At 44.9% G+C, this 13,741-nt stretch overlaps 1 protein-coding gene across 1 annotated transcript in view; it reads left to right on the forward strand.

Annotated features, from left to right (window-relative positions):
- LHFPL1 (LHFPL tetraspan subfamily member 1) overlaps positions 1-13,741 on the forward strand; it is an 88,306-nt gene that overhangs the window by 43,029 nt on the left and 31,536 nt on the right. The window contains exon 3 of the mRNA XM_038417696.2: positions 4,070-5,002. Within this exon, the coding sequence (XP_038273624.1) occupies positions 4,621-5,002 (382 nt within the window). The 5' untranslated portion in view covers positions 4,070-4,620. The remainder of the gene's footprint in view (positions 1-4,069; positions 5,003-13,741) is intronic.

Below are 13,741 nucleotides of genomic sequence, written 5' to 3' on the forward strand. Positions count from 1 at the left end.
TTGCAATATGATGGCTTGTGTGTGTAAATTTCTCACAAGTGTGTCTCAAGTACTGTATACGAACATGTTTCTGCTCTGCCTGGAGCGAATGCACAAAGAGTATGAAGGTCTTAATAGTGGAACAATTATTAAAGATTATCTCTTAGATCTCGTGGTAGGGGTCTGTGGTTTTTTTTTTTTTTTTTTTTTTTTAAGAACAGAAGGCCCTGAGTTCTGTGCCTGCTTGTGATCATGACCATGTGGCTACAGGATGTGGAATGGGTAATGATGGCAGAGACTTCTACGACCACAGAATCATTGTGGAGGCTGGCCATAGGCCTGTCCACCACATCGGTCATGTGGGGACCTTTCACTCTAGAGTTCTGCTGTTTCCTGCTTGAGCAGGGATTCAGTAAACTACAAAGAGTCCTTCTAGCAATAGGCCATGGCACCTGCCCCACTGCCTCTGCCTCCGTCCCTTGAGAAACTGCCTTCTGCTGCTGCTGGGTGGACACCACCTGGCTAGTCTTTCTGCATTGCTGCCTGCCTCCTTGCTCTGTGGGGCTGTGACTCGTACCTCTCAGAGTGTGGCACAGGAGCTGCTAGGAGGAGTTGGCTGGCACCGCTCTCCTCCATTATGCTAAGGAAGGGTGTAAAAGGAAAGGCAGATTGGGGGAGCATGAAGAGTGAAAGGAAGAGATGTGGGGTTTAGGTGAGTCATGTGTATGTTGTTTGTTCATGTTCCTGTATGATGTTCTCTTGGCGGATGCCTCACAGCGCTGTCTATCTGAGGGAAGGTGAAGGCAGAACAATATTGCTCTGGGGCTTGGGGAAGGACCAGATTTTTAAAAGTGCTCAGCTCCCAGTTAGGCAGCAAGAAGAAGGGAACAGATTTTCAAAGGGGATCAGCATGTTGGGGGAATGCGGAGGGCTTTTGGAAATCCAGCCAGTTCCCTTAGGCACTTTGGAAAATCTGGCCCTAACTTTTGGGCAGGTATGTTCAAAGGGGACATGTCCCATGGAGTAGACACAAAAAGCACTTCATCCACCATATCTCACTCAGAAATGCAGTCATCTGTGGAGTGGAGCCCAGCAGCTGTTTATCAGTATACAACAACATTACACCTCACAAGTTGTAGCACAGTGCATGTTGAGATGGGTCTAAATTACAGAGTTTGCATCCAAACTGGAATTTTTCCAGCGTCCAGCTGTGTCTAGACTTGATGTGGTGGTTTGGTTTGGATTTGGATCTGAATGTCTCCCACCCCTGCTGGCATTTGCATCTGGGATTCCAGTTCAGGCCCATCTCTAGCAGTATCTAATGGTTACTAGAGGAGGGAGTTTAGGCACGGATATAATGTAATATTCTATACTTCAGTTTGGCCAGGTCACAGTGGACAATTTCAGCAAAAACCATTATGGGGTCATTTTATTTCCTTTTAAAAATTTTGTATGAATTTAGAGCCATGGAGACTGAAGTCCTCGTTCAACAGAACAGGGACAGCATGCGTAGCAGCTCAGAAAACCTCCCACTCAGTACTCTACCCTGAACTGCAAAGGTCACCTCTAAAGGAAAGAGGCTACTCTCTTTTTCCGTGCCCATTCACTCCTTGGCCTCCTGACTCAGATTGCCAGCTAGGGTAATTGTGATGATTGTCCTGTGATGTAGACATCTGTACACTAGGAACTAAATGGAGATCACAAACTCATTTAACAGAGGAGACAGAACAGCCACCAGATGGTAACACCTTCCAGTCACTTCTGAGCTGGCTTGGATCTGAACCAGTGAAGTAGATTAAAACAGCTAAATCTTTTTTTCTACTGAACTTTTGCTATTGACTAAAATACTGGGGCCAGTATTTTACCCAAAGACTACATAGCCTACTGTATTATAGCCTGCATGAGCTATTCAGGCTCCCCAGCCACTGGACTGTTAATAGCACCAAGAGTGTATGGTAGGGAGGATGAAGCCCAAACCAACAGATTTTAGTCTGAAGTTGCCTAGGGCTCATGCAGATATAGTACAAATTTAGTTTGCTTCTTAGTGGGGAAGAGGAAATTCTCCACTGCAATGGGGGAGGGGAGGGGGAGGAAAAGAGTGCCTATAGATGTAGCAACCAGAGCCCAAAAGAGCCACACAATCCCACTCAGTTGTGTATTCACCAGACGACTTGTTACTGCAGCTGCTCCATCTGTTTAGCTTTCTTCTGTTTTTTAATTGTATTTCATTGAAGAAGCAAGAGAGAGAGATCATTCCAAAGTTGTACTGGGTCATTATAATATGAAAGGACAAAGGATGGATTTTAATGACCTGTTGTATAGCTGGTGTGTGTAGAGGAGATGGATCCTGGAGAAATGACATGGGTCCTGGTTTGCTTTTTTAAAAATTCATTTATTCTAGGTCTCAATTTGAGTATTTTTACTAAAATTAAAATAATAATAAAAAAGTACTAAACTGGAACATTGACTTTCTCCCTTCCCTCCCTAGATGTAACTGATGAAACAGTTACAACCAGAACATGCTGGCAGGGAAGAGCAGGAGTAGAAATGACAGCTCCTGCTGCTCCTGCTATACTATATTTTAATTAAAAAAACTCAACCTCTACAAGTTTAATAAATCAAATGCCTTTAACATCTGTTTGAAATTCTTTTATTAAAGCACAGAATTCCAGCATGGCTGTCCTTTCATCAATGTCCTCAAAGGGCTCTCTTTCTCCTTGATTCAAAAAATACCCACCGCCACCCCAGTAATAGAGTTCAAGGGAAAGGAGTTTGAGAGGGAGAGAGGCATGTTATTGCTGGTGTGGAATTGGGATTGTTATCCATTGTTGTGACAGGAAGAATGGTCCAGTGCTAGCTGGGGACTTGAGAGACTCTGCTTCAATTGCCTGCTCTGCCAAAGACATCCTGGATGGCCTTGGGCAAGTCACTTAGGATATGTCTACACAGCCCGTGGAAGCGAGCCTCCCAGCAGGGGCCGAGAGACTTGGGTTTGCATCCTTAAGCTTCAGGGTCCAAGCTCCAGCCCAAACTGGGTGTATTCAGAGAGCTGTCTTTGCAGCTATTTTTAAAGTGCTAGCACAAGCCCCGCAAGCCCAAGTCTCTCAACCGGGGCTGGGTTGCTCGCTGCTGCAGGCTGTGTAGATGTGCCTGTAGGCTCTCTGTGTATCAGTTTCTTATCTGCAAAATGTGGGTAATAGCACTGCCCTAGCTCTCAGGCCTGCTGTGATGGTAAATATATTAAAGTTTGTGAGTTGCTCAGATATTATGGTAATGGCAACCACATAATACAGCTCAGTATAATTCTTCTTGGGATTGCTTTGAGGCCATCAAGTAAAGAAAGCAATTGTTGCCTAGAAGGCACAAAACTGCCTGTCTATATAGATACAGTGCAATCTCTTCTGTATGATTGGAGTGCTCACTGCCCCAGTTCCCCTAGGAATGCTCAGTGGGGGAATACATATTGCTATATAAAGTCTCAGTTTGATAAAAGGAACATGGTCAATATTCAGGTTTCAGAGTAGCATCTGACTCATATGAGAAAGGTTTCAGAGTAGCAGCCATGTTAGTCTGTATTCGCAAAAAGAAAAGGAGTACTTGTGGCCCCTTAGAGACTAACAAATTTATTTGAGCATAAACTTTCGTGAGCTACAGCTCACTTCATCAGATGCAGCCGATGAAGTGAGCTGTAGTTCACGAAAGCTTATGCTCAAATAAATTTGTTAGTCTCTAAGGGGCCACAAGTACTCCTTTTATTCATATGAGAAACATTCTTGTGTCTGAGAGAGGCCACAGGCATTGAGGGAACAAACTGAAACAAAATGCAAATGATTATTCGTTGCTAATTTCTTTCAGTTGCAATAACTTGCAATTTGCTTTTAATTTTTAATTTCATTTCATTTAACTTTTAATGTGTTTAACTTTTAACTATGGGAGTACAAGACTGGGCCCATGGTTTGCATATATAGGAGGATCTTTAAGTAACATTAATTCCTAAACACCTTTCTGGAGTGAAGAATTTTTGAAACCTACAATGTAAAGTATGAAATCGCTCAGCCAGTAATCTTATTGGGTGGCTTTTCTATTTCAGAGATTGCAGCTGAACATAGCAATGGCATCAGAAAGACCCGCTAGCACTGTCAGAGTTGGCTGTGAGGTCAACTGACAACGACACAGCAGAATCAGAACTTTCAGCACCTGAGCAAATAATAAACAAATGTTTCCAACAAGAGACTGTCTCTGGGCCCAGATGTATCAGTCAGCAGGCCTGGCCGGGCTCAGCACTCAGGAAAAGGACTAAGAACACAGTGAAGTGAAATAAGAGGGATGCTGCTGGCTTGTTGGGTGCAGGTGGAAGTTGGCAGGGATCCACAGTTATTTGCAATATATAGAGGATAAGAATATTTGTAGGACTTTTTTTGAAGAAAAAAAAAAAGATAATTTTGCCTGGAGGAAGCTGGTGGCTTCTGAAAGTAGAGAGGCAGACCCGAGCACGGTTCCTGTTTTCTCTCTGGGCTGAGTCCCTTCTATTGGCCCTCTTTTGTCCCTCTCTGAGGTTTGTGAAGACCCCTGATAAGGAGACACTTTGAATGCCCTGAGGCAGCTACCTTTAATTTCACTTCTAACCGGAGATCTAAGAAGATGGGCAGCAGTTTGACGCTGGTTGGGGCCCTCTGGGCTTTCCTATCCTTTCTCACAGCAGTTGCCAGCTCGGCCAGTTATTTTGTGCCCTGTTGGCTCTTTGGTTCCCAGCTGGGGAAGCCAGTTTCATTTGGCACCTTCCGACGGTGCACGTACCCAGCTCGGACGGAGGAGAGGCACCTGGTGATGGTGGAAGAATGTGGGAGGTATGCCAGTTTTGGGGCTATCCCCAGCTTATCCTGGCAGATCTGCACCGTGGTGACTGGAATTGGCTGTGCCTTGCTGCTCCTGGTGGCGTTAGCAGCCATCTTGGGTTGCTGTGTGGAAGAGCTCATCTCTCGGATGATGGGACGCTTTATGGGGGCAGCCCAGTTCGTAGGAGGTAATGGAAATCGTTTGCATTATGCTACATACGTGAGTGGCTTCAGGTTGCTGATTAGCATATGTTAATACTGTACAGTGATCTTCAGAGCACTGCTCAGGACACCAACGATCACTGAGCTGGAAACATCTGTACTAAACATCTGAAGTAAATCTTGGTAGCATGAATATGATTTTTTTATTCCAATACTTGACCTTTCTGTTTTTATATATAGTCTTTAATTTCCTGTTGGCTCTACATAAATACCATGTCTGTTACGAGAGACACTCTCAGTACATTAAATGTTCTTCTGGTTTGTTACCAGACCCAGAGCTGTAACATTCCCCAAAAGCCAGGAATCTCTGTGGGAAAACGTTCTGCCTACTTTAGCTGCTGGTTCTTTCTGTTTAATACACGTCCGCTGATGACAGTAACTGCAGCACTTTATTTCCTCTATGGTCTTTAACACCCCTGGTTACTTCAGTCGTGCCTATTCCAGAATGAGGAGGACCCGGCCATTCTGAACCCTCTTAATGCTTGTCTGCACAACAAGTTGCTGCACGGCAAGCCAGGATGTGACTCCACAGTGCCTCGGCTTGCTGCATGGTAGCGTCTTGTGTGGACTCTGCTACAGCGCAGTGAAAGTCCCAGAGTGCGGCTTGGAATACTTGCTGCGGTAGTACGCCGAGCCGCGCTTCGGCACTTTCACTGTGTGATAGCAGTGTCTGAACCGGCCGTTAATGCGCTGCAGGCTCAGGAGTTGTAGATTCACACCGGGACATGCCATTCAGCAACTTGCTGTGTAGACAAGCCCTGAGTGAGTTCAGAAAGGCCAGGTCCCTCTCGCTGTAGAAGAGGCTTGCTGTGTAGACAATCCCGTGGCTATGTTTTCACTGCTAACAAGAGGTGCTGTCTTGTTGGGTGGGGGAGGGAAGTTGGGAGGGACCCACCATAGTTTGCGAGACAGAGAGGATAATATTTGTAGGTGTGTTTTTGGGAAAAAAAGGATAATTTTATCTGTGGGATGCTAGTGGCCTCTGGAAGCAGGGAGATAGCTCCCTCTGGTGGACACGGGACACTGTAGTTTTCACCTCAACTAATCGCGGTCCACCCCAGGCAGGGTATACAGTGTCGATTTTGACTAGCTACATTCAGGTGAGAGCCACCTATGCCTTGACTCCACAAGGAGGTTATGTTTTGGCAGTTCTCTGAGGTTCGCTATCTCCGCATATAAATGCACCTCTTCTTGCAGTCACTATATAGCTGTGGAGAGGTTCCCCCAATGCAGTTTTCTACCTAGCATAACCCCCCTTGGCATTCGGTCCTGCCCTCGTCTGTCTCCACAATTCTGTTATCATTATCTGTATTTCAGGAATGTGTCAAGACTGGGGCCGCATTGTTCTGGGCACTATACACACACACATAGCTAGAGACAAACCTGCCCTGCAGCACTTACAATCCGAAGAGAGAAGACAAGAAGAGGGAAACTGAGGCACAGAATGGGGCAGGGGCTTGCCCAGTGGCAGACAACAGGTCAGTGTCAGGGCTGGCAACAGAACTCAGGTCACCTGAGTCCTTGTCCTGTGCCCTAGCCAGAACCCATTCCTATCCATAATGTCCTTCCTCCATGCATATGGACCAGTGTTACCCCAGTTTGACACCCGCATCATTCTTTGAAATCAGTCTGGTGTGAAGCTGGAGTGACACCTTGGTGAATCAGGCTCATTGTCTCCAGAACTGTGGGACACCAAAAGAATCCTGCCTCTATCTCTGTCCTCTCTTCCCCATGCTTTGTCCAAACTGATCAACTACTTGTCCCCTTCCTGTCTGCCTTCCATTCTCAGCTCCAAGCCTCTTACCTCCTCTGCCTTCATTCCCCCTCTGAGACTGCCCACTATGCCTCAACCTTCTCTTCTCTCTCCTTTATGGAGGGTTCCATACCCTCCTTGTGCCTGTTAGTAAATTACCATAGATGACTGATGGAAAATAAAAGGCAAAGCTTCCATCAGCTGCAGCAGAATTGCTCAAGGCAGGAAGTTCCTTAGTATACAATTACCAGCAGTGATTTGCCCCAGTGCCACTAACCCAAACTTGAAATATAATTTTGCAGTGGGGCAACTTATCCCAGTTTCAAGTATCAGCACAAAACATGGCTTATGGCCTGTGACTTTGCATGTCTACACTAGGGGTTTGCACCACTGCACCAGTAGTCAAAATCTCCACCGTAGCCAAGGCCTTAGTTTGTTGTCTGCATTTTTGTAATAAACTGGAACATCTTTGTTTTCCCTCCCCAGTGTGATACTGCTAGTTTATTTACACAATAGCTTGAAAACCACAGAATACATAGCAAAGCACAACAGCAAACCAATGTGCAACTGCTTCCCTCTCACAAAGGAGGGCTATGAGCATAGAGGGCTAGACATACGAAACCGTGGTGTGATGGATTGGAAGCAGCCATCTAAGCAATGCAAACAGGAGTTCCAGCCACACAGCTGAGCTGGCACTAAGGGAGAAGTTTAAACAAAGGAGCCCTTGAGGAGTTGAAAATAAATCTCATTTGTGGGTGCTATATTCAAATGTGAAATCTATGTTTACACTAGGCTATCATCCCCCCACCCAGGTTCTGATCTCCGTTATGTCAGTATAAATTCCAAAGAATGCCTCCGATACCAGAATCTGGCTGCCACACTGTAGGGAACTGAAGTCAGTGGGAACTAGGGCTGCTCAGCACCTCTGAAAATCAGCTCACTACTATTTTCTCTAAGGCCGTCCCTTTGTATTAAGATGTCCTCATATATGCGTGCTGTGCATAATATAGATAACTCATTGCCATGAGGCTTTCAGCTATACAAGTCCCTGAAACCAGCACCATAAAGGATGAAGAACTATTTGTGGGAAATAGTGTTACATTTGGATTATTTTTTAAAATGTGATAAATATTGGAATGTTCGTAATTTCCTCCTTTTACGCTTTAGCTTGGCATGCAATGGGCTTGTCTAGGCAGCTGGTTGTGTTTGTTTGAGACTGCTTCCAACTGAACAAAACAAAGAGGCATTGTTTAAAAATGCACATCTAGCCTTACTGGCAAGAACTGTAGGGGAGATATTACATGGATGGTGCCAGAATCCAAATGTTTTAATTGACTGCTGTCCGAGTCCCCCCGCCCTCCAGAGCTCTGTAATAGATGCATTTCTCTCCAGGATCTCCTCACATCCCATCTGACCACAAGGATTTATTCATCATGGTGATCTATGTCACCCTCAGCAACAGAGTACAAATTGCTTTCAACAGATCTTTGCAGAATCAGGCAACTTGCCCTGGGACATCAGACTATAACAGCAGGGTACCAGTGTTCTGCACAGTGGTATAAAGGGGAGGAAGAAAGGGTTTGTCGTTAAGGCCCAGGACTGTATTCATTAGATCTCGGTTCAGTTCTTGACTCTGCTACAGATTCTTTATGTGGCCTTGGGTCAGACACTTAATCTTTCTGCACTCTGGTTCCCCATCTATAAAATAAGGACAATAATACTTCGCTAAGTTATTGTGGGGGAGAGCCTATTAATGTTAGTGAAGGGCTTGAATACCACAGCAGTGAAGGAAGATGCACTACAATATCTTGAAACCAATGGATGTTACTTCCTCTTGTGATGGATGTGATAATTTTCAGTTAAGGAAAATAAATAGTCCAGATTCTTGGCTCTGCTGGGGCTGCTTTGCCTCTCTCTAGCAGTGCAAAGCAGCCATGAACCCAGAAGATTCATCTCTGTACAAAGAGAATCCACAGGTGGTACAGAGCATATACTCTGGTGGTTCCTGGCTGCTAGACTAGCTCCAGGGACTGTACGTAATTTATATTGGACGATGGGTTGGCCCCAGGATCAGGGGAGCCCCTCTCTGGCCCTGCATCAAGTGCAACATGGCCAGACCAGCAAATCAGGCACATTATTCTTTGATGATGGGAGAGTGGAGACAGCTGCAGGTTTCACAGGTTTAGATGAACAGAGGTAGAGGATGGCAAATAGGTCTAAGCATCAGGTTTGAAATACCTAGAGTCCCTGCCATCAGGGCTAGGAATCCCAGCAGGGCTAACTCAGCTTTTGACCTTTCCATGGCTCTCCTGTTTGGCTGATTGCACATCCCTTGGGCAGGTCCTCAATCTTCTCCACACCAAACCACTCCTCAGTCTCAGTTCCCTGTGGAGCAGTTCAACCACCTCCACCTTCTATGTAGACCAGGGTAGATCCACTCATGGAGCATGCCCTACATGTGTAGAGTAGGGGACTTTGCTGCCAAGATACATTCTGGGCAGAGTCTGCAATTCCCCACCACAGTTGTGTTTGCCTAGTTATTCAATTTAAATGCAATCTTTTTGATGTTGGTTCCATATAGTCTCATGGCCTATACTACACTGTGAGAAACAAGAATGATGTAAGATACATCACTGGGTTGCATGTATGTTAGCAGAAATCACTCCCTGGGTGACTATTCCTGCTGAAGAACTAGTTTTCAGATTATGTTCATAGAATATCAGGGTTGGAAGGGACCTCAGGAGGTAATCTAGTCCAACCCCCTGCTCAAAGCAGGACCAATCCCCAACTAAATGTCGCATTGTTGCATTACTTAATTTCTGTTGGCAAGCCTGTTATGTGTTTTCTTCAGGACCAAGCAACAGGAACGTCTGACCACAAGGATTTATTCGTTATACTAATCTAGCAACATTTGAGTATGTTCTACTGCCATCTAGCTAGCTCCCAAGGTCGTTCGTATTACTACACAGCCCTGTGAGAGATTGAAGGCTGTTTTATTTTTACATTTAAGATTGGCCAGAACTATGAAGTTCAGGTCTGGATATGAACTGCCTCAGAATACTTTTATATATGGGGATCTGGTTTGGGCTTGTCTTATTAAGGTTGCTGAACATTGGTTTACCTGAATTTCCATTTCTACTTATCCCATTGAAGCATACCTCAAAAAATAATTGTTGCTCGGTATTTTAGGTGTCAACCTACGTTTCCAGAAAATAAAGAACAGCTGTATGAAAACTGCAGGTCAAAGTTTATTTTGAAAGGTCACCATCTCACAATGTTTTCCTATTCTTCATGTGTGATCAGGGCTTAAATTCTCATAGAGTATTTCCTGGAGCCCACCACGGTGTCCCACCCCCATTCTCTGCAGGGCATGCTGGGGCTCGGGGCTCCAGGCTTCAGTCGCAGGGCCCCATGGACCCCCTGAAACTGACCAGTAGCCCCCACAGAGGCCTGCAGACCCTGGGTTGAGAACCGCAACAGAATGAGGCTGGAGTCAAGGTTTGAAAATATTTGCCAGAGATCTGGACAGCTCCGGCTGAATTTAAGCCCTGGATGTGATCCTTCATACGGTTATTGCTTGAATATATATTTTTCCTCCTGTCAAATGCTTCTTAGTACAGGGGGTTCTCAAACTGGGGGTCATGACCGATCAGGGGGTCAGAAGGTTATTACTTGGGGGGGTCGTGAGCTGTCAGCTTCCACCCCAATCCCCCCTTTGCCTCCAGCATTTATAATAGTGTTAAATGTGATTTTAATTTATAAAGGGGGGGTTGCACTCAGAGGCTTGCTGTGTGAAAGGGGTCACCAATACAAAAGTCTGAGAACCACTGTCTTAGTAGATCTTAACTGGGTACAGGCCATGGGCTATTAAGCACCAAGTAGATAAAAGGCGGGGTGAATTCCCCTAATAACAAATAATTAAAATCAATCATCATTAAATAAAAATATGCCCAAGAGCAATGCGTGTTCTTGAACAATGATGAACCAACATGGCTTGTGGCTACTGTCTCCTGACAATCCTGCCACGCAGGTAACAGGTTATAGAATACTGTAATTGGATGAATCAGCTTTTCTCTTTCCTTCCTTGGGAAGAATTAGTATTGCTTAGTTAGCCATCATAGCCAATGACCACCCAGCTAATATCAGTGTCATAGAGCAATATGCAAGCGTAGACTCAGGTCTAAATAATTTCATACAGCAGCACAAGTAAACCACTCTAAGTACTATCTTTACCAGGTGCATTACAGAGCTAATGTACATTCCAGATAAATTTCAGAGTAGCAGCCGTGTTAGTCTGTATTCGCAAAAAGAAAAGGAGTACTTGTGGCACCTTAGAGACTAACAAATTTATTTGAGCATAAGCTTTCGTGAGCTACAGTTCACTTCATCAGATGCATTCAGTGGAAAATACAGTGGGGAGATTTATATACACAGAGAACATGAAACAATGGGTGTTACCATACACACTGTAAGGAGAGTGATCACTTAAGATGAGCTATTACCAGCAGGGAGGGGGGGGGTGGGGGAGGAAGAAAACCTTTTGTAGTGATAATCAAGGTGGGCCATTTCCAGCAGTTGACAAGAACATCTGAGGAACAGTGGGTGGGTGGGGGGGAAATAACATGGGGAAATAGTTTTACTTTGTGTAATGACTCATCCACTCCCAGTCTCTATTCAAGCCTAAGTTAATTGTATCCAGTTTGCAAATTAATTCCAATTCAGCAGTCTCTCGTTGGAATCTGTTTTTGAAGTTTTTTTGTTGAAGAATAGCCACTCTTAGGTCTGTAATCGAGTGACCGGAGAGATTGAAGTGTTCTCCGACTGGTTTTTGAATGTTATAATTCTTGACGTCTGATTTGTGTCCATTTATTCTTTTACATAGAGACTGTCCAGTTTGGCCAATGTACATGGCAGAGGGGCATTGCTGGCACATGATGGCATATATCACATTGGTAGATGCGCAGGTGAACGAGCCTCTGATAGTGTGGCTGATGTGATTAGGCCCTATGATGGTGTCCCCTGAATAGATACGTGGACACAATTGGCAATGGGCTTTGTTGCAAGGATAGGTTCCTGGGTTAGTGGTTCTGTTGTGTGGTGTGTGGTTGCTGGTGAGTATTTGCTTCAGGTTGGGGGGCTGTCTGTGAGCAAGGACTGGCCTGTCTCCCAAGATCTGTGAGAGTGATGGGTCGTCCTTCAGGATAGGTTGTAGATCCTTGATGATGCATTGGAGAGGTTTTAGTTGGGGGCTGAAGGTGATGGCTAGTGGCGTTCTGTTATTTTCTTTGTTGGGCCTGTCGTGTAGTAGGTGACTTCTGAGTACTCTTCTGGCTCTGTCAATCTGTTTCTTCACTTCAGCAGGTGAGTATTGTAGTTGTAAGAATGCTTGATAGAGCTCTTGTAGGTGTTTTTGTCTCTGTCTGAAGGGTTGGAGCAAATGTGATTGTATCGTAGAACTTGGCTGTAGACAATGGATCGTGTGGTGTGATCTGGGTGAAAGCTGGAGGCATGTAGGTAGGCATAGCGGTCAGTAGGTTTCTGGTATAGGGTGGTGTTTATGTGACCATCGCTTATTAGCACTGTAGTGTCCAGAAAGTGGATCTCTTGTGTGGACTGGTCCAGGCTGAGGTTGATAGTGGGATGGAAATTGTTGAAATCATGGTGGAATTCAGCAAGGGCGTCTTTTCCATGGGTCCAGATGATGAAGATGTCATCAATGTAGCGCAAGTAGAGTAGGGGCAGTAGGGGACGAGAGCTGAGGAAGCGTTGTTCTAAATCAGCCATAAAAATGTTGGCATACTGTGGGGCCATGCGGGTACCCATCGCAGTGCCGCTGATTTGAAGGTATACATTGTCCCCAAATGTGAAATAGTTATGGGTGAGGACAAAGTCACAAAGTTCAGATACTAGGTTAGCCGTGACATTATCGGGGATACTGTTCCTGACGGCTTGTAGTCCATCTTTGTGTGGAATGTTGGTGTAAAGGGCTTCTACATCCATAGTGGCCAGGATGCTGTTTTCAGGAAGATCATCGATGGATCTTCAAAAATAGACTCCAACGAGAGACTGCTGAATTGGAATTAATTTGCAAACTGGATACAATTAACTTAGGCTTGAATAGAGACTGGGAGTGGATGGGTCATTACACAAACTAATACTATTTCCCCATGTTATTTCCCCCCCCCCCCCCCCGTTCCTCAGATGTTCTTGTCAACTGCTGGAAATGGCCCACCTTGATTATCACTACAAAAGGTTTTCTTCCTCCCCCGCCCCCCTCCCTGCTGGTAATAGCTCATCTTAAGTGATCGCTCTCCTTACAGTGTGTATGATAACACCCATTGTTTCATGTTCTCTGTGTATATAAATCTCCCCACTGTATTTTCCACTGAATGCATCCGATGAAGTGAGCTGTAGCTCACGAAAGCTTATGCTCAAATAAATTTGTTAGTCTCTAAGGTGCCACAAGTACTCCTTTTCTTATTGCAGATAAAGGCGCTAGTAATGTTATTTTAAAAGAAAACATTTCTCCACCTAGTAGTTTTACAGGTTTTATTAGAAGGCTTCAGGAGAGACTAGATTTGTAATTTAAATGATGATATTTGTATAATGACAGTGCTTAAAGGCCCCAATCAGGGATCAAGCCCCATTGTGCAAGGTACTGCACAAACGTAGAAAAAAAAGCAGTCTCTTCCCCCAGGAGTTTCCTGATGTCTACTGATTCTCAACCCGTCCAGCTTCTCACAGTGTTGATTCACACGTGCCCGCAAAACTCTATGGATTTTATGAAAGAAGGTTCTCGGCAGTAGATGCATCAACTGAAATACATCTTGGGGAGAAGTGCAATTCGTTTCCAGTCAGAGCAATCTCAGCATGGCAAAAAATGCAGAGAAAATGGGTCCATTAAGACCTAGACCTCAGATACATTTTCCTTTCACTTTGAGCCCAGCACTAC

This window comes from Dermochelys coriacea, chromosome 9 (genome assembly GCF_009764565.3).
Source record: "Dermochelys coriacea isolate rDerCor1 chromosome 9, rDerCor1.pri.v4, whole genome shotgun sequence".
Taxonomy (NCBI): Eukaryota; Metazoa; Chordata; order Testudines; family Dermochelyidae; genus Dermochelys; species Dermochelys coriacea.